The sequence below is a fragment of the Erithacus rubecula genome (assembly GCF_903797595.1).
Source record: "Erithacus rubecula genome assembly, chromosome: 4".
NCBI lineage: Eukaryota > Metazoa > Chordata > Aves > Passeriformes > Muscicapidae > Erithacus > Erithacus rubecula.
In genome coordinates this window covers 30,320,113-30,340,047 of record NC_136686.1, presented here as the reverse complement: position 1 = coordinate 30,340,047, position 19,935 = coordinate 30,320,113, and the positions used below count along the sequence as shown (strand labels likewise).

Genomic DNA, 19,935 nt, shown 5'->3' with positions numbered 1-19,935 from the left:
CACTATAGAGGATATGGGAATCAAAATAAACAGTCTCCAGGCTGAAAACCTTGGCAGATTAGAAAAGACATCACTCTCAAATATATGAGGGGAATAGTGAGTGGGGCAACATTTTCGTATTTTCAGTCCCACTAACTTCTGTATCCAAGCTGAGTAGTGGAAGTATAATTTGGCACCCAGTAAAGTCTTGATTGCCTGAGAGCTCATATCAGGGACAAGATTAGTATATTCTCCAATTGGCACAAATTCTGTAGGATTCCTGAGCCTGGAAATGAGGTACACAGGTGAGGACAGGAGGATTTGTGCCTTGTGCTGTGCTCCTAAGAGCAAGGCAAACTGGGGAGAGCCTGCAGTACAGGTCTGGCTGGTGAGATCATGCTAGAGGACTGTCTTCTATTTCCCTGTTCGAAGTTCTCAAAGGATGCTAAAAGCTGGAAAGGACTCAAAATGTAGTTTATGTAAAAGAAAGTTAGGAATTGACTTAATCAAAGTCCACAAATATTTCACTTGAGAGATAGATTTCAAATAGTAAACACTGCTGGCAAAAAAACAGGTCTTGTCGAAATCTAGGCTACACCTACACTGGTAAATAAAGTGATCAGGGTTAGTTCTCTGAACCTGAGAGCAAGTGGTACAGCATCCATCTGAATAAAACTTCTTCTCCCCCAAAGAAGGTAGCCTTGGCCAAATAATCTGTTAGGAATGATGCCCTGGTCCAGCTGTTAAAAGAGTACTCTCCTGTTGTTCAGAGAACAGTGGCTGCCACAAGCCAAAACTTGCCACAAAGCATGTGAACAACATGGGAAAATGCCTGTCAGGGCTTGTGCATGCCTTGAACTGCATTAGCTGCTAATGAAGAAGTAGCCTCACTGGCTGGCAGTGAAGACCATCTAGAAATAGGGTGTGCACTCTGAGCTGTGAGGTTGGTTAGCTAGTGGGACAGTTTATGGGTAGTAAATTCCTTGTCATTTGAAGTTTTCCAGTACAGATTGATGTCACCCTAAAAAGACAGAGATTTAAGAGAATCCATGGCCACAATGTGGGCAGGAGAAGCCCCAGGAGTGAGTGCTGTGCATAGGGTCAGAGCTGTGTCCAGCTGTGTCCCTGAAAGGTGTGACCACCACAGGGAAAGCCTCTGTGAGAACCTCCAAATGATTGTAGAGACAATCATTCTCCATCATGACTGCTAGGAGCCCTAAGCTCTGGGGAAAGCACTCGATTAAATCTGCCCCTGGGACAGGAGATTGAAGTGGCACTCCCTATGTTCCCTGCTGCTCTCTTCTGTGGGAATTCTTACACATAACCTAGGAGCTGAGAGAGGCTCAGAGCTCAGAAAGAGGGAGAGAAGGTTTTTGGGGGTGGACATAGGCATCCCAAGCCACGGCTATTTTGCAGGCAGTGGTGGAATAAGCTGGCTAAGGTCCTGCAGACATCAGGTCACTTTACCTGCCTGTACATTTTGGTTATGGACTTGTGAGCCTGGTGTCTGAGTCAGGACACCAGTGAACACCTGGGAAGGTGGAGAAGGAACAGCTCAGGAATCTTCCCATTAGGAAATACAGTAAACAAAGCCAGGTTGGATGTATGGTTGCTCTGACACCCCTGCCTACGCTTTCCAGAATACATCCCCAAGGCAGCAACTGGTGCTGTCTGGGACAGCCTGTACCTTACCAGATTTGATCTGCGACCCACAGGTTTTTTTCTTTAGCAACAATGTAAAGACATTAGTAGCTCTTCTGTTCTAGAAGATCTCAAAGCTTCTTGAGGACCTCAGAAGAGCTTTTGAAGCAACAGTGTCTAGATCTTCAGTGCAGAGTTTAAGTCAGCAGTAAAAATGGTTAAGAAGGTCTGTGGGAAGTTGACTATAGATTTTAATTTTCATTTAATAATTAAAGAATGCATTCATTTTAATCTATGAAGAGAGGAGAACAGCAGATCTGCTCCAACAAAGCTGTGAAGCACACATTTAAGGTCTGTAACAGACTGTGGGTGGAAAGAAACACCAGTTAAGTTCAAGAATGGTTTCATTTGGAATCTTAGCAATATTGTACATCCCATGTCACCTTTGTACCAAACATGGAACATGATGATTGCAGAGGGAACTGTTTTCCAGGTCTGCTGGGTTAGCCCTAGAGGTGTTCCAAGGCTGGAATAATAAATGTGGTGCAGTAGGACTGACTGAACTCTCCTAGGCAAGAGAATTGGGAATTGTTCAGTAAGGTTGGACTTCAGGTGTCCCTTAGCAGAGCCCAAGGGCATCCTCAGGATTGCTACACAGACAGGTTACCAAAAGTGGTGAAGGGCCCTAGCACAGGCCAGTGCCCTGCTTTGAAAGCGGTGTGGGTGACCTGTGACTGCATCCAGTCATGAACTGAAATGCTAGGGATGTTGAAAGTCAGGATTGCAGTGCATTGGTAAAGCTATGTGTGAGGCCTCATGACTGATGGGAGTAATTGAGGATATTTATTCTCCAGCCCTGGATTGGCGTGAAAGACCAGCTCTTCAATCCCTTGCTTTAATCCAGCCCTCTGAATCTGAGTTCAAACCAAAGCAAAACAGAAAATTATTGTTTTAAAGACAAGGAGTGTGGAAGAGAAGCCTCTAATCAAAATGTTCTGAAAATTGAAAAATCTGTTGGTGGAAACTGATATTGAAGAGTCATGCAGAGAGCAGGATCTGAGCTTTCCTACTTCTTACCAAGAGCTGCAGACTGGCCATGGGTGATGGCAGGATGCTTAGGCAGTGTCACTGCTCTCAAAGCCACCCTCTTTACCACTGGCCTAGCCCCAAAACCTTCACCATGGTGTCCTCAGTGTCACCCATGCTTCAGCCTGGTGGGAGCAGTCCCTCTGAGCTGTGTTCCCTCCTTTTCTCTCCAGCCAGTCTCCAAGTTTCACAGCTTCTTCCAGGCTGAAGACTTTTTTTTTTTTTTCTGCTTTGTGTCATCCAGGAAACACACCCACCTCTCTTGCTCCAGCCTCATATTCTGCCTCACTCAGAGATTCTGTAACTCGTGTGAAGGAATTTCAAGCAACGCAAACTGTGGCAATTTTTTTAAACCATGGAAATTAAAGATTGGAGAATCTTGCTAGCTCATCCTGTCCATTATTTTACATTCTAGCCTAGCCCAATTCCTGCAAGATTCTTGCCTGCAATACATTTTCCAGTGCATTATCCAGCCTGCATCCTTTGCTTCCCATGAGAAACTGTACCACAGAGGACTACTTTTCACTGTTTGGAGGAGTTTTCTGAAGTTTTCTTTCCATTCTGCCTGACCTAATTTCTTTGAGTTCTGCCTGTGGTAACATGAGGTGATGGCAAATAATTCTTGTTCAGTCAAGCTGTTTAGCCACAATGCCTAATGCTTAGTTGTAAAGCTCAGCAATAATAGTCCTTGACTACCTGGGAAAGACTAACGTTGAGATTAGCATGTTAATGGGTGCACAGAACACAGCAGACATTGCTGGTAGTGTTGGCTCTTTTGTATAAGTCACTTGACACATTCCATCACAAGGTCTGGCTTTGGTTGCTTTTGGCATTGCCAGATTAAACCAACATCATCTAGCTCATGTCTGCTTGAGTAGTTTCATAGAGTTCTTTTTGGTTTTGTTTTTAATTTCAGTCGAGACCACTTTGCTATTTCTTGAGAACAAGCCTGGCAGGGGAATATTCTGCTTTATCCACATTAAAAAATCCTCATTACTTTTTCTTTTAAAAAACCCAGCAAACCACATTTTGAGCAATGCCTTGCATTAAAATAAATCACTCTTTTTCTGTCAGAAACAGATCTTCTGTCATTGATGACAAAGGCCCCCGCAAAGTTGGCTAATAATGAACTTTTGACATATTGCAGCTTGGGCCTGCACAGAAAAAATGATGGGGGCTAGGAAGGACAATTGTTTATCTTTTTTTTTTTCTTAAACTGTGAGCTTGATGGAAAAAATAGCATGTGATTTGAGACCCAGATTTATGCAAGCATAAAGGCACAAAGGCCCCTGGCTGTGGCTGGATCACCTTGTTCTGTCCTCCCAGGTGCTGTCACTGCACCTGGACCCCTCCTTTCCATGGCTGGGAACTCCCTTGGGAACTGATGTCCTTGCCCATGCATGGAACTGGGGTTGCCCAGGCATGTGGAAACCTGGCTATGAGGAAATAAGGAGGTGTGGAGGGAGGAGGAGCGAGAAAAGGAAAAAAAAACTAACCCAACAGAAAGAAATGCAACCAAAAAAAAAAAAAATACAGCAGAAGAGAGGCAGACGCCCAATTTCTCTGCTGGCTGTCTCCAAAATATTTTGTGTTTGTGTTGTAACAACTGGGGCACTCCTTCCCCTGAGGACTTGTAGGGAAGCCTGGGTGCCCCGAAACTCCCCTGGCAGGGCGAGCACGTGCTGCATCCACCGCAGGCCCGTGGCAGTGACCCCATCTGCTCCTGGCACTGCCTGCTCCCACTCCAAGGCACGGGGCCAGACCAGTGTCACCCTGTCCTGACCTGTCTCCTCCCTGGTGCACAGTGTGCTGCCCACACTGAAGCAAGGCCATGGAGGCATGAGCTGTGGAGATTGGACTTGACAGCAGGACTGCCTGTGAAGCCACAGCTCCAAAATGCCAGAAAGAAATGAAAAGGAATCCCTAATCTGCATCAAATATGAGGAAAAAAAGAGTTGCCCTCAATCCTGGATAATTATCAGGATATCCAGAAAGATAAAAGATGGAATTGTAATATCTAGCATGATTGTTTTCAAAGCAGCCACTGTAACAAATCCCCTCTGCTCAGCTCTGTAAGGAAAGCTGGTCTCATTATCCTTCCAACAGCACATTAGACCTTGACTCCTCTGACCTGTGCCTGCTGCCACCCCTGCTCTGTCAGGGAGCACATTCTGAGAAACTCACTCGTGCCTTCTGGCCACCATGCTTGCTGCATCTCTTGCCATGCTGCCTCTTTATTCATTAATCCTTCCCCTCCCAGTTCTCTTCCCCCTTTTTTTTTTCCCCTTGTCAAAGCAAGGAGTTTTTAATAGCTAAAGAACGAAAACACCTCCCACGCCTTGCCTTAAAAAAGCTAACTCTGTCTTACTCACTCTTTTAGATTTCCAAACCTTTCCTGCTAGCTTAGATGTTTCCTTTGAGGCACTGGTTCCTCAAATACCAGCATGTGAGTAGAACTTCAATAAACCACATAGCTCCAATGGCCTTGAGAGGACAATCCATGTGAACAAGTAAATCAGATGTGGAATAGACACCATGGCATTTAGCAGAGATGGAAAAAATTTCTGGTTTATGTTGTGATTTGATTAGAAAAAAAAAAGATATTACAAGGGATTTTTTTCCAGGATGGAGTGGTATGTCCCTTGCTTAAAAATTTTAAAAGTAGGCTTGAAGTTCTTCAGGCTGCTAAGGTCATAGTGATATAGATGGATTGATTAGATAATCTTTGTAGACTTCCTCTAACTCTGCTTATTCTGATTCACCATAGTGAAATGGAGGAAAAAATAAATTAAAGCAAAGAACAGTCGCTTTGTCTTTCACATTTCCATGAGAGAAACCAAAGTGAAATATGGTTTAACTGTATTGTTTCAATTTTTTACTTATTTTCTTGCTTTAAAACATATTAAACATGTCCTTAACTCCAAGATCACCTGCATATGTGTGAGGTGCTCTTTGTACAGATTAATTTTGAATTAAATTACATTTAATTTAGGTCCAGATTAATCTTTGTACAGATTAATTTTAGGTCCTTAAATTTTGTCAGTATCTAAGCAGAAAGTTTCCCTCTGTGCTGATTCCAGTACCAACAAGGATCCCATGTGCTGTAGATTTGCATCTGTGGGAATTACTGCAAAGACCCAACTTTATAGTGCATGGAAACTAGGGCTATTTTGAATATCAATCCAGCCATGGCAATGTGGAGCTTAGCACAGTTTACTCTGTTTCTGGACTTAGGTTTGCACCCTGCATTGTGCTCCATATTGCTGGAGTGAATTCCTAGCAACACCCAATTAAAACAAGCACTGAATGTTTACTCCCCATCACTGCCACTGCTTTGACTGCAGTGTAAATGCACCACTAATGACTTGGCCGATGGGAGGGGAAAATTATGTGTCAGAGCCAAGTACAGAACTAGGAATTTGGGCCACCAGCCAGCTGGTTAGATCACACTGTGTGCCTCTAATGAAACTCATTGATTTGTGACTTTTACAATAACATTTTTAGGAAATCACTTCACTGGGTATTTATTTGTGCGTTGGAGCAGCCTGGTCAGGTTGGAAAACTAAAGCAGACACTACTCACAGAGCAAGAGTAAAGTTTTGAGAATGAGGTTAATTAATAATTGGAATAACTTTTCTAAGGTTGTGATGGGTTCTCCATCATACTCTGCTGCACAGTCAATACCAGTTAGTTGTATAAAATATATGCTAAAGCCCCAGAAGGAATTCTGTTTATTACTATAAATTTATATCCAGAGTTCTTTGGGTTCTGTTACATCTGAGAGGAAACTGTGTTGTTGCAATGGCTCCTCTTGATGATAAAACCCCCATGAGCCTGTGGTAGTCCCTGAGTCTGGATGTTTGGGATTCTGAGTAGTAACAGACTGAGATCTCGTCAGTGGTAGATTTAAAAGTAGCAACAATTTTCATAGAGGGGACTACCAAATTACAAAGGCACATTCTGCAGAAGTGGACGCCCTGCCAATCTAGCAGCTGATATAATGTGCTGTGATGATTTAGCGAGCTCAGAAAGAACTAAACCATCAATAAAATGACAGACTTGGTACATTTCAAAGCATCTGGTCAGATCTCATGGAATTTCTTGGCTACTACATATTCAGTCTGACAGAAAGACATGGGGGTGAATCCATGATCACCTTGTAGTATTTCACTGGATGCCTCAGAAGAGCAGATGGGAATAGTGACCAGTGGATAAGGTAAGCATTTATCTGCTTGAGTTTTTGTACAGATCCTTTTCTGGACTGGCACCTCTTTAATATCCTCAGAGATTCATGTATGAATTTGTGCTTTTCTTGTCTGTTAAATTACATAAATACTACTTTTTGGGTGTGTGCTCAGGTGAACACATCCCAGAGTTTAAGTACTCTGTGAAAAGCAACCCCCTAGCCTTCTATATAATATATAGTCTTATATTTCCTATCCAGAAATTGAGACACCTAGAATCTCTTGTGAGCCCTCAAAATCTTTGTTGCTGCATCCGATTTTTCTCCTTTTCATATCTGCTTTCTGTGTGGTTTTTGAGTGCCTGACAACCATAAAGATTAGGAAAAAATATGCAACCAAGTACGACTTGTTGAGAGAAGAAAAAGTAGAAAAAAAAAAAGTAGTTAGGTCTAAATTGACATCTTTGTCCGTCTTTAAGATGCATTTACTTAGTCCAGTTTAATCTTTATTTCTGCCACAGTCTCGGTGTCTAGCAATGTAAGCTGATCATCTTTGAAAACAGAATTCACCTTTAAATGTGCTTAGACTAGAAAAAATATGCCTGGTGAGGTCATTTTCAGAGCAAGAGTTAATGCATCATGCAAACAGCTAAATAAAGGTTACAATCTGAGTGGAATTATTCAGAGCTCAGGGAGAAATCTGGCATTTGCAGTCTGTCACTGGGTTTGAGAAGTCTGGCTCTCTCCGTGTCACTGTCACTCGGGAGACATCCTGCTTCTGCGTGGCAGTAAGGGAGGGGACTGCGGGTCCGAGTGATCTTCCCGTAAAAACGGCGAGAACAGGAGCGGTGGGAAGTGTCATGTGCGAGGAATGTGTGGAATGAGGGGTGAGTATGAGCCTGTCTTTGTCCAGTCTCCACAGAGCGACTCTGTGGGTGTGAGCAGCCACCCTTCCTCCTCTCCTTTCCTCCTCAGGTCAGCTGGAGAGCCAATGTCAGGACAGCAGATGCTCCCTGATATCCCTGGAGCATCGCTGCATGGGGGGCTGTGGGGACTTGGGTGCCTCTTGACACTCACTAGTCAAATATTGCAAGTTTTGGGCCCTATCTGGCAAGGTCTCCTTGACCTTCTTTCCACCGACATCCCTGGGAGTTGAATTTGTCACTTTGGGGCAGGATACACCCAAGCCAGGGTGTAGATGGTGATAGAGCCAGGATAAAAATGCATCACTTGTCAACGCCCAGGCTTTTTTAGACTTGGCAATCTCCACCGTGGTGCTGTGCAAAGATTTTGATTTTTTTTTTTTTTTTCATTTTGTTTCCTTGTTTTGTTTCTATAAGTCAAGCATTTGGCTGATTGCACAGGAAATCAACTGCTATGGGCATTCACTTCAATGGGCGAATTTTAAACAAGTCACCAGGGACTGGCTGCGGCTGAGTTCAAAGAGAAGGAGACATCCAAAAACTCTAGCCAAGCCAAATTATGGTGGGAAATGTCAGATACAAAGAGGAGAAAACTGGAGGCACAGCAGGGTGAAAGACAGATGCAGCTTGATTTTCCTGTTTATAATAGGTCAGATTGAGGTGAGGTTAATACAGAGAATTTAAAAAAAAAACACCCAAACAACTGAAATCCAAATCAAAACCAGATAAAATACCCATAATTTTGTGAAGGGGCGTTTGTTGAACATCAGGAAACATGCTCTGGTGTTGGTGTTCCATGAGTTGTGTACAGTAATCTGGGGAAATTTAATGTGATACTTGACAAAATATTGTGAAAAGTGTTAGAAAAAATAGTTTCATGCAGGGCAGAAGGTGAGCAAAAGCTAAGCTCCTGCAATCATTCCTCTTTTATTTTCTTTTCTCAGTGATTTCAAGTGTTCCAAGGCTCAGATAACTCCAAGAGACAGACTCACACCACATTTCATAGTCAAGGTAAAGAGTTTGTGTTCATAAAAATATTAAAAAAAAAAAAAGTGTCGGGGGGAGGAATTTCAACAGAAGGAATAGAAGTCTAAACTTCGGTGTTGCTTCCCTCCAATATACATGTGAGCAGCAGAGACTCCCAAAAAGAAGACTAGAGAAAGATTGCCATCTTCTGGAAGGATAAATATCTGCCATTATTCAGAATGCTAAATCTGCTATAAGCATATTTTTTTAACCATACCATATTTCTGATAAATTTATTTCCCAACATGAATCCTTATCCATATAAAACTAATTCAATTTAATTTCACTGATATATATGCCATGAACCCAGCTTTAGAAACTGACAGAGGATTTTGGGTTTTAATGATACTCTTCTAACCAAGCTTAAAACTGGGAAGGTGGTAAGGATTATCAGCAGAGATGGATTTCATCCATTCTTGAGCTTGTAAATCAGGTTTTTGTTTTTATTTTTTAACTGGGCATTTAGAAGTTAAATTTAAGGTGGACAGGCTGAAAAAAAAGAAAGAGAAAAAGAAATCTCTCTCCTTTTAAATGGCATCAGCTGTTGTTCTACCTACTTCAGTAAATCAAGTACATCTGTTTCAAACAGAACTTTTTTCTTAATCAAAAACCTGCAGGCAGTCCATGGAGCCCAGGGACATTTAGCATTGCTTTCAGTTAGTCCGTCTTAGAAATGCTTATCTATATTAGAGGAGTTTATGTGGTGGCTGGGATTAAAATAACCACAGAGCTGCTGCCCACTCTGCCCAGGGCAGGAAGGGTCAGGAGCCCAGAAAGCAGAGCCCATGTGCTGCACCGTGAACTTCTCCATCTGCTGCCCGTGCTGTGCGGGGCTGTCACAGGCTGTGCTGTCACCCAGAGCTGCCCCTGCCCCTGCCCCTGCCCCTGCCCCTGCCCCTGGGCCCTGCTGCTGGATGTGGGGGTGAGGATGGATGGATGGACCTCTGGTTTCCTCTGTCTTGGGAGAACTGCATGCAGGGAATCTGCCTCCTTCCCTCCCAGCTTGGCACTGGGCAAAGTGCTTGTGGGGAAGGCAGGACGTGTCTTCCTTTGGATGCTCCCCTCCCTTGCAGTTTGATTCAGTGCAGCTCTGCTCCTTGGAATCTACTACATTCTCATGAAAGATGATGTCACTCTTACTCTTCATGGGTTTGGTATTTTGAGAGCCTTTAAACTTCCGGGACAAGACCTCAAAGGCGACTTTGTGTGAATGTGAATCTCTGTCTCTTCTTACTAGGTTCCCAAATTCCTCCAAGGTGAACCAGCTGGGATTCCCATTGACCTTCACATTTTGGTAAGAGCTGGCACTACAAGTGACACTGACAATCTGCCTCATTCTCCTATGCTTTGACTGTTGGCTTGACTTGCTGCTGTCATGGTGTCAGTCTGCCACTCAGCAGCTCTTCTGTCAAGGGGCTCCTTTTGACATCAAAATTTCCAGTGCCCATGGGAAGACAGTATTGGTATCTCTTCAGTGACTGAAATTCCCAGTCCTCAGAGCAGATGCAGTTGCACAAACTTTCCTCTCCCCTTTTTTTTTTTTTTTTATTCTGCCCTTTCTGCAATTATCAGGTGTGGCCAAGATGATATCCTAAGGCTGGGATGCTTTTGGTCTTGGCCAGTCTGCTGAGACAATGCACAGTGCAAGGGGTGACCCGATGCCAAGGGTGCTGGCAGTTTCCAAGCTAAGGTCACTCCTCCCCTGTAGCATTGGCTGAAGCTGCCATCTTCCTCCATACAAGCTCCCAAATAGCTACCACATGGCTGGAATCTTTCAGTGTTTTAAAGAAACCTTCTACTCATTTAATACAGGTCACTCTTCTGCATTTAATCCCAACCCACAGCACCAATCGCTTCCTATATAATCTCCCAGAACAGCTGTGCTGTGATTGCATTGTGGATTACAAAATGACCCTTTTCCACCAAACAGCTGCTGACCAGAAGGATCACATTTAATAATCACTGGCAAGGCAAAGGAGGAGGGGACCACACAAAGGAGGAAGGGATTTTGCAGCAATTGGGTTTCTTGGAGGATGTGGAAATGAACAAAACAGCAGACATAGCGTGAGTTCCACTCCTGTGCAGTTCATCCAAATTAACAGGACTTCAAAGACTTTCTGCTAAGGTAAATTCAACTATCATTCCTTTTGGGGCTCTCTGGATATTATGGTTGGTTATTATCAGTGAGTGCTTGGCTTTTGTAGAGGGAAGCTTTTCTAACAATGTTTTCAGGAAGTAGTTCAGATTTGCTTCTCATTCCATATGTTTTCTGCATCCTTTATCCACTTCCTACTTCTGACTGATTTGTTTCTTGTATTTTTTGTCTTTTCCTTAACATTCTTCCTGAAATTATATGGCCTTTCAACTACTGTCATAAATCAACTGGAGAGAATACTTTTCCCACTATTGAAGATTTAAATTAGAAAGATAATTTTTGTAAATATTGTGAGTGGATTTTTTTTTTTTGTTAAACAAAAGCATTATCAACCCAAAAACATGGTGACAGAAAATCTTATAATTAGTCATTGATGAAAAACTGAAAAACTTTGTGTGCTGAAGGTTTCAATTTTCAGGTGAAAAATTATGCTGTTGAGAAGAGCAATTTTGTCTGTAATTTCCTTTTCAGTCATAAGCCAAATTTTCCTCCAAAAAAACTTTCAGTGAGAAGTTTGCCACTAATCTTAGCCAGAAACTCTTCCTAGTAGGTGTCTACTCTGCAAAAAATGGTGATATTCAACATATCTTCAAAACATGAAAGCCATTAGTTATGGCTTCACTAAGATGTTACCATCTTCAGGGTACAGAAAGAAATGTCCTGGTGAAGAGACAAAAGAAACCAGAGTATGAAAAATACAGAAAAATTTCAGGAGCTGAGTATTTTCTTGCTTTCAATGAGGACTTTTGGGGTCAGGCACTGCTTTCTCAGTGTGATGAGACACTAACAATGTCTTGCTTTTCAAAAGGAGCTTCACCACCATCTTTGTTGACCATGTTTCCAAGCTTGCTGGTTAGCAGAAAAGATGATTCTAACTGCACCACTTCTATCTGTGGTTCAGTCACAAACAATGCAAAGCTGGGTCTTGCATTGTTTATTTATAGTGTTTTCCACAGAATGCTGGGTCTTTCTCACACCTTCAGCCTTGGGTGAGTCAGCCCAAGTTAAGTGAAGAGGACCAGCAGCAGGCAGTGTCTGTACAAACTGAATCTATTCATGGGTAAATAGATTTTCAGAGGCATAAATAGGAAAGGGTGGGAGTATCTGGATGAAGTTGTGCCAAACATAGGGAGTGCCATGTGGGAAGAAACATGCATTGATTACATGAAAGTTGATGTGTGGGTAGATGACATCTAATCAATCTATGGAGTGATATTTTGGGGCTCTCAGGAGTCAGTGCAGGGTTTTGCAGGAACCCTAAAGTCTTTATCTTCCCTCTGAGTGAGAAAGTCCCTGGTTCACAAACTGCTTTCTAAATTACTTTTAATGACAAGATAAAATCAGTAAAAATGCTTGTGGCTACATTCACTCTTAGAGGAAAACAAAAACGTTTGGCACTTTGTGTGAAAGCAGAGACACTGTCATCCCAACCACCCTACCAAATTTCTGATGTGCAGATGAGAGCTCAGGTGGAAGGTGCTGCTCTGTGGCTTGTACTTAAGATGCCAGGTCTGGATAGCTGAATGTCCTCTCTGAGCCAGTCGCTGCTTTGATGTGTGACCTTCAGCGATAGGGCAACATTTTCTTGCCTTTTCCCACTGAGAAATCACTGTACTCTCAACCTCCCTAGGTACAGTAATGAACCACTTGAAAAAGTGTTTTGGGACACTTGGCAGCAAGATTTCTCATTTAGTTGGAGAGAGCATTCATTGTATTTCATGTAGAGGTAACACATGGTTTTCAGGAAAGTTGGTTAACAGTTTCTCCCTGTCATCTCTGAGATGGTCAAATCTGATGTTCCTTTCATTTCACTCATGTGCTCAGACACCTCAATGCACTCAGCCCTGCTATATTGCCCTCTCTTCCCCAGCACAGATACTCAGCATGCTTTGAGATGGTTGAAGCTAACCTATTGGTCCACTGCCCTTGAACCATTTCAAGAAATGTTTCTTCCATGCTGAGTGGGCTGTTGGGATGTTGTGAGGAGGGCAGAGTGCTCCTAACCCCTCCCCACAGACGCATGCTGGGAAAAGGTGGGATTCATAGGCTATATGGGATGAGTGGCTGGTGTGATGGTCTCTCCTCTGTGTGTTGTAGATGGAGCTGCTGAAGGGACTGCCACTGCGCCGCACTTTGCTGGCCGTCGTCCTGAACCTGCTGGCTCTCACCCTCTCCACCACAGCCTTGCTGGGCAGCTACTGGTGCACCGGGACCCAGAAAGTGCCCAAGCCTTTGTGTGGGAAGACCAAAGCCTCCCAGTGCATCGGTGTCCCCATTCCTCCTGATGGAGAGGCAAGCAACTTTACATCGGATGAGTCAGTGCACTACAGCTGGGAGACTGGAGATGACCGCTTTGCCTTCAGATACTTCCACACAGGGATGTGGCTTTCCTGTGAAGAGAGCTTGGAAGGACCAGGTAGTGTGTTGCTCAGGCAGCCACAACTTATTGCCTTGTATTTACTCCACAGAAGTTGGAAACTGAAAGGTGGGAGGCTGAGAACACTTGAGGGAAAAGTCTTCTACCTTTTCCTGGATGGTATCAGGCCTGTGCACTGCTGCGGTCAATGCACTTCTGTCCTTCACTGGAATGTTCAGCGAGCAGGGAGATGGAGAATGGTTGTCTCTGATGTGCCCTTTGGTCTGAAATAGAGGCTGTGAAGTGCAAGTGATGGTGGTGATAGCAGTGACTTTATGATGGCACTGCATCCTGATGGCTCCTGATGTTCCAATGTTCATCCTGAAGTTCCTGAAGGGAACTTCCATAAGCCTTCTTTCCCTTTCCCATATCTCCATTCCTATGCACAGCTTACTTCATGCTCTTCAGGGTAAATTTGTGCATATCCTCTCAGAAGTTTAAGTACAGTAATTTTATGCAGATGTTAATTTTTAGCTATCACTGTGAGGACTACAATAGTTGGTGTTCTTAAATCACCAAACTCAATAGTTATGTCTTATTAAACAGAAACTGGGCTTTTCTTGAAAACAAAACAAAACAAAAAAAAAAACACCAGAGAAAGATAATTACTACCTTATAGATATAGAGAAAAAAACTGGAAGGTCTGAACCCAAAGGAACTAAAGCTAGGAGGTAAATTGAGCTGATTATTAGAGCCACAATATTGTAATTGTTTCTAGTTTTTGTGATATTGCGAAAGGTTTCATTTATGATTTTTGACCATGTGGGACTGGCAGTGTAAATCCTGAAGTGCCATGACTGGCTCTGCAACCTGTACTAGAACCCTTTGGTGCTTCCCTTCACCCTTGACTTGTTCCTGCCCAGACCTGCTCAAGTCCTTCTGCTGGAACCTGTGCCACACCAGCACAGGTGGATGCTTTGCAGTGCTCAGATGTTCTTTACTGCCTGGTGCACACATCAAGTATCAGAACTAATCCAAAAGGTGGCTGACACAGAGATTTGTATCTAAAGACAGAGTGATGAAAGTCACTTTCATCAGGTTCATTCCCCTGAGCCCACCACCCTCCCTTCAGCTCTGCCCAAGTACAAACGTCTCACCTTCTTTAACCAAGCCATCCTTTCAGTATAGTATTTTTCATCTCTGTTGCTATCACAGCTTGAAAATAAATAACTGGTGAAGAAAAGCAGACAGAAGGAGGGGTTGGAGCAGAAGGGAATGTGCTTGAAACTCTCGTGTCCTAACAAGTGGGCTGCTTTTTGTTAAGAGCATTTCCAGACAGACTGTGAAAGGAGATGTGTTTATTTAGAACTGGTTTGGGTTGGGTCGGGTTGTGTTTCCATTATGCTTTTGGGAATGAAACTACATCCCTCAACTGATTTCTCTAAACGACTTTTTGTCCATTGGGCAGTCCTGGAATAACCCCAGTGCCTGAAGGAACACAGAAAGTATGTAACATCTGGATTGCAGCAGAACACGAGATAGAGCACGGGGCAGAAGCACAGTCAGTCTCAGTCTCCTGCTTCCTGTAAATCAAGCTCAACCCACCCACTACTGTGCATCTTTGAAGCAACTGCATAGACAATAAAAACAACAACAAAAAAAAGGTTCTACTTAGAACAAAAGGGGTTTGAGTTGAGCTGGAGAAAGGATTTTATTATTCAGGCTAATCTCAGGATCAGTTTAGATGAGCCATTACTGAATATCCTCATTAAAGCTCTAGGTGAAGTAGCAAATTGCAAGTTAATGAGAACCACAGATGGCACTAAACTGGGTAGCATCCTGAGAATTGTGGATGACAGAAGTAACACAGGAGATTTGGAAAGATTAGAAGTGGGGATAGAAATTAAGAAAATTAGATTCTTACATGAAGCAGAAATGTCTGGGAGAAAATATTGTGCCAAGTGGAGGAGAGGACCCTCAAATGCAGTAATGCAGGAACAGAATAGTTTGTGCCTGGCCAACATAAAAAGCCAAAGCAAATATTAACACAATTTGTTGAAATAGCATGCCTAAAATGTGAGGACCAAAGACCATATTTCTGTATGTCGCTGCCACAGGAGGGGGACTTGCATCTCTGTCATGAAGTATTTCACTTGGGAAGTTCTTTTTATGTTTTCTTCTTTGAGAAGCGGTGCTAGAAATGCTCTTCTGAGATTAGGGTGTGTGGGAATTCAGCAGAAGTGATGGATCTGCAGTCTATAAGCTACACCCCTAATAGACCTGATCATCACTAATGTTGTGAATAAGTAGCAACAGATTTTTCTATTCAGCAGAGGCTAGTAAGATTTACGAAGAAGCTGAAGCTTTTTTTCTGAAGAGGCCATTTCTAGTTTTGCAGGAAAATGTTACATTCTCATCCTTTGCCTCGGTAAAGGTCTGGAAAGATAGACAAGTCTGGAGGTGAGAAAGTCTGATGGGGAATTTCAGGGATGACTAGATGTATGCACTGAAAAGAGAGTGAGATTGAAGAGATTTTCTTTTCCCCTATGTTCCCTGCATTGTTTTTATAAACAAGAAGCTTTGGTCTTGTGTTTCAGAAGAGAAATGCCGCAGCTTTATTGAGCTTTCACCACCAGCAGAGAGAGGTAAGAACAAACCCCTGTATTTCACTGTAGCTGTAGAGTGTGTCTCTTGGGACAGGGGACCTGCAATATTTTGCCTGCGTGGGGACAGCAAGGTGAGTCCCCAAAGAGCCAGGCATGAAATCCTGTCCTCGTGGTTGCTAAAAGAGCAAAGATTTCCTCCCAGATGTTTGCATAAACCACTGCCATTTGTGAAGTCAGTGCTAGAAACCCCAGATTCCCTCCAGTATGAAGTGGGATTTGTCTCTTATGGTAAATTGCCTGGCCTGGGGTTGTCATCTTGCAGTAGTAAAGGGGAACAGGAGGGATGCAGCCTCAGGGCAGCTCCTCTCATACAGGCTACACGTCAACTCAGTGCTTCAGTTTTGGGGTCTAATATGATGAATCTGGAAGCTGAATCACCTTTTACTTTGTGGTACATCTGAAAGTTTTGTTCTCAAGGTGAAGTTCTTGCCTCATTAAATACAAAACTACATTTGGGTAGGAGAGATCACCCCTCCTGTCATTCTCACATGTTTCAAATCCCCCTGTGGATAGCTTCAGTATGCTTCAATGTAAGTGTACATATGCTATGGAGATTCTACTTAATGAAGACTTTTCAATTGTTGTGGGCTTGCTAACTATTCCTTGAGATGGAGGCTGGAGGCAGGTTGTTTCAGAAGATGTTTATATGTGAAGGGAAAGGCCTGAGGTGCAGAGCCTGTGACAGTATTCAAACCCTGAGAGTAAGGGTGTAGTAAATGCTGGGGATTTGAAACACCATTTTCACTCCTTCCTGCACAAAGTATCATCTTAGCATGACCAGTGCAGGTGCCATTGTACAGCTGGGTTAGAAATGGACAAGGTGGTGTGACTGCTGATAGTAGGATGGGCTGGCTGAGCTGGGTGTGTGCAGAGCAGCTCCACAATGCACAGGCAACCTTACAAGACCAAATTACACATCATCAATGAGAAGCCTGCACTCACAAGGAAAATGATGCAGAGGTCTCTGTGTATGTGTGGTGACTGCAACCTCCAGAATACTTTTGACAGTCTGACCTTTAATGAAATATTCTCCTTGATGGTGCTGCAGCAAGCAAGCCAGCTCCTTTAAACAGGGAATGCAGCTCATCTATTTCTGCTAAAGAGCTGGGTGACTCTATAGCACTAATGATGTTGAGTATTCAAGTCAGTGCCACATTAATGAGGGTTTTCTTCACACTCCTTTTCCCTAGCTGAATGTCTCCTCTGCAGCCATTAATAGTTGCTAACAGTAGTGTTCACAGTGCTGCTTCATTTGTCAGATTAATGTTTCTTCCTCAGTGAATTCTGTGCTTTTCCACAGCCCAGCATTACAGAGTGCCTTCCTTTATTCTCCTTCAATTCTTACTGCACAGCTGTAGAACTAAGCTCAGCTGTGGATTCTGGTATCACTTAAAACCCACTCAAAATCCCAGATGAAAGACCTGCACTCTGCTCAAGAAGTAGGGTGAGTGGTCAATGTTACTGCCCTGGCTGGAACGCACTTCCATTTTAATTGGGGTTTCAGTGAGAAATACAGGCTTGCAAGAGGCTTCCTGAATTCCAGAGGCCATGTCCCATGGATGCACCATATAGGTCTTAACTAGTTGAGTCCCAGGTTAAAAACCGTGTTCTTTCATTGTTATGATTAGAACTCAAATGTGTTTGTGGGCAATCTATGGCCATTAGATTTTATGCTAACAGTTAACAGCTCCCCTTGTCTTTCTCTCTTTGCTTTCCTCTTTGCTGCTTGTGAATAATGCTGGCTTGTTTACAGAAGGCATTTTAATTCCTCTCAGCTCTGCCATGCTAGAAGAGCCAAGCCATCCTCTGTGACAGGCACTCTGTCCCCTACAGCATCCATTGCTCACAGGCTGGGGAGATTGCTTTTGGCTATTTGCTGTTTTGCTTCATGCCCTTCTATCCAAAGGACATCCTTTCAGGATTGGGTTGAGAGAGGGGAGTACTCTTCCTTGAACATGGTTTCATCCTGTATTCCTGGCAGGAATCCTGTGGCTGTCACTGGGTTCAGAGATGCTGTACATCAGCTTGCTGCTCATCAGTTTCATCCTCTTGATGGTGGAAATTCTGCATACTGGCAATCCTGTCTGTGGGATGAAGCTCAATGCCTTTGCTGCTGTCTCCTCAGTGCTGTCAGGTAAGTGTATTATTGTAGTCTTGGAATCTCTGCACTGGAGAGCTTGCTTTTCCACTCAAGGCTGAAGTATGCTGCTCTGGCTCCTGGTGTAACTTCTTTGCTTTGTCCTTTGTGTCCAGGTCTCCTTGGGATGGTGGCACACATGATGTACAGTCAAGTCTTCCAGGCAACAGTTAATCTGGGACCGGAGGACTGGAGACCGCACACATGGGACTATGGCTGGGCATTCTAGTATGTGAGCTCTGAAGCCATCTTCACCCCTCCCCAGCCTCTAGAGCTTCAGCCATGCCACCCCCTTCCTCCTCCTTTCTTGACCTTCTGTGTGTTCCAAAGACAAGAGCACCACGGTTCTCCTGCTACTAATCTCCTGTCTTTGCCTCACCCTCTTTTAATAAATGGTGGCTACTTAAATGAATAGCTACCAAAGGACTGGGAAAACAATAGGGTCACACCTGAACAATTGCCTTCAGCCCTGCTGACTAATTAGGTTTGCCCTTCAGCTGGTTTGCCCTGTTTGGTCTCAGCTCTTCCCTGCGTGCAGAGGCCAGTGTTACACTTGTAATGATGCTCTCAAACACACCTTGTTTTTCTGCAATTTTAATAAGTTGCATGCTGGTTTGGCACCTGCACTAACCAAGGCTGGGCCAAAGGACCTATTCCTGCAACACCAAGCCTAGACAGGTGCCTGAAGATGTGGGCACAGCTCAGCCCCCAAGCAGCAGTCACACCATCTCTTCCAGTGCTGGCCCAGCCATAAAATGGAAGCTGCACTGGAGGCAAAGGTCATCTGAAAATGGTTCTACGTGCAGGAAGGAGGGAAAGCAGGCAATAGACCACAGTGTCACTTGTGAGCCAGGAAGAGGAGCTGTGAAAAGCAAGTGGCTCAGTGTGCCTTTGTCTAAAGGATAAAGCAGCCAAGCATGGCTGACATGACATACCGGACTTGAAAAACAGTTGGATGAGCCTTGCAGGTACCCATGGAAAGTGCAGGTTCAATTTACAATGCTGTATTGATGATGTCCACATTGATTCTTAAACACTCCAGTGCTCTGTGCCACTGGACATCAAATGCCAGGATGGCAATTTGGTTACACTCAGATAGACAAACCTCATACATAGTAAGACACTATGCAGCCCTGAAATACAGAACTTGCTTCCAAGCTGTGCTCTCCTGCTCTGGCCAGTTACAGATGTTCCTGCTGCTCTTCTCCTTTTATCACTCCCTTCCCTGTCATGGGGATGACCAATATTTATCCCACTGATCTAAGAATCTTGTGGTGGGATAACCCCTAAAAACTGTAATGCTATAAGCTTTAGTCACTCTAGTTCATGTCTGTGCCCAGTAGGTTCTGCCTGGCAAATGAGGGAGAATTGGGGTGTGTCACAGTGTTCCTTACCCTACATAGCTTTTTACAGCATGTGCTTCTTCTGTGTGTCTCTGGCAGCATGGCCTGGGCCTCCTTTACCTGCTGCATGGCCTCTGCTGTCACCACTCTCAACACCTACACCAAGACAATACTGGAATTCAAAAGGAACCACATCAAGGGATACGATGACAGCCTCAAGGAGAACCCTCAGCACCACCAGTGCTTCATACAGCAAATAAGCAGCTACTACGAGCCCAAAGGCAAGGCCTTCCATTCAGTCTCTGAGGGAGTCGACTTCTACACCGATCTGCAGCAGAAAATACTACAGAGGGAACCAGAGCTGGACCTGGATGAAGTCTTGGGCCAGACAATCGGGGAGGATCGCTGCTAGGGATGAGTGTACAATGACATAGCAGTGG

At 43.8% G+C, this 19,935-nt stretch overlaps 1 protein-coding gene across 8 annotated transcripts in view; it reads left to right on the top strand.

The window, feature by feature from the left end:
• Positions 1-19,935, top strand: part of GSG1 (germ cell associated 1) — a 35,910-nt gene extending 15,975 nt beyond the window's left edge. Inside the window, exons 1-10 of one of the 8 annotated variants that reach the window (XM_079304548.1) lie at positions 6,549-6,922; positions 7,603-7,776; positions 8,757-8,823; positions 10,076-10,132; positions 10,769-10,963; positions 13,091-13,409; positions 15,947-15,994; positions 17,997-18,149; positions 18,269-18,380; positions 19,595-19,935. In XM_079304548.1, the coding sequence (XP_079160674.1) occupies positions 13,091-13,409; positions 15,947-15,994; positions 17,997-18,149; positions 18,269-18,380; positions 19,595-19,907 (945 nt within the window). In that variant the 5' untranslated portion in view covers positions 6,549-6,922; positions 7,603-7,776; positions 8,757-8,823; positions 10,076-10,132; positions 10,769-10,963 and the 3' untranslated portion in view covers positions 19,908-19,935. Of the gene's footprint in view, positions 1-6,548; positions 6,923-7,568; positions 7,777-7,985; positions 8,005-8,412; positions 8,473-8,756; positions 8,824-10,075; positions 10,133-10,768; positions 10,964-13,090; positions 13,410-15,946; positions 15,995-17,996; positions 18,150-18,268; positions 18,381-19,594 lie in introns of those variants that run through there. The other 7 variants (XM_079304545.1, XM_079304549.1, XM_079304546.1 and 4 more) reach the window with 7 other exon arrangements.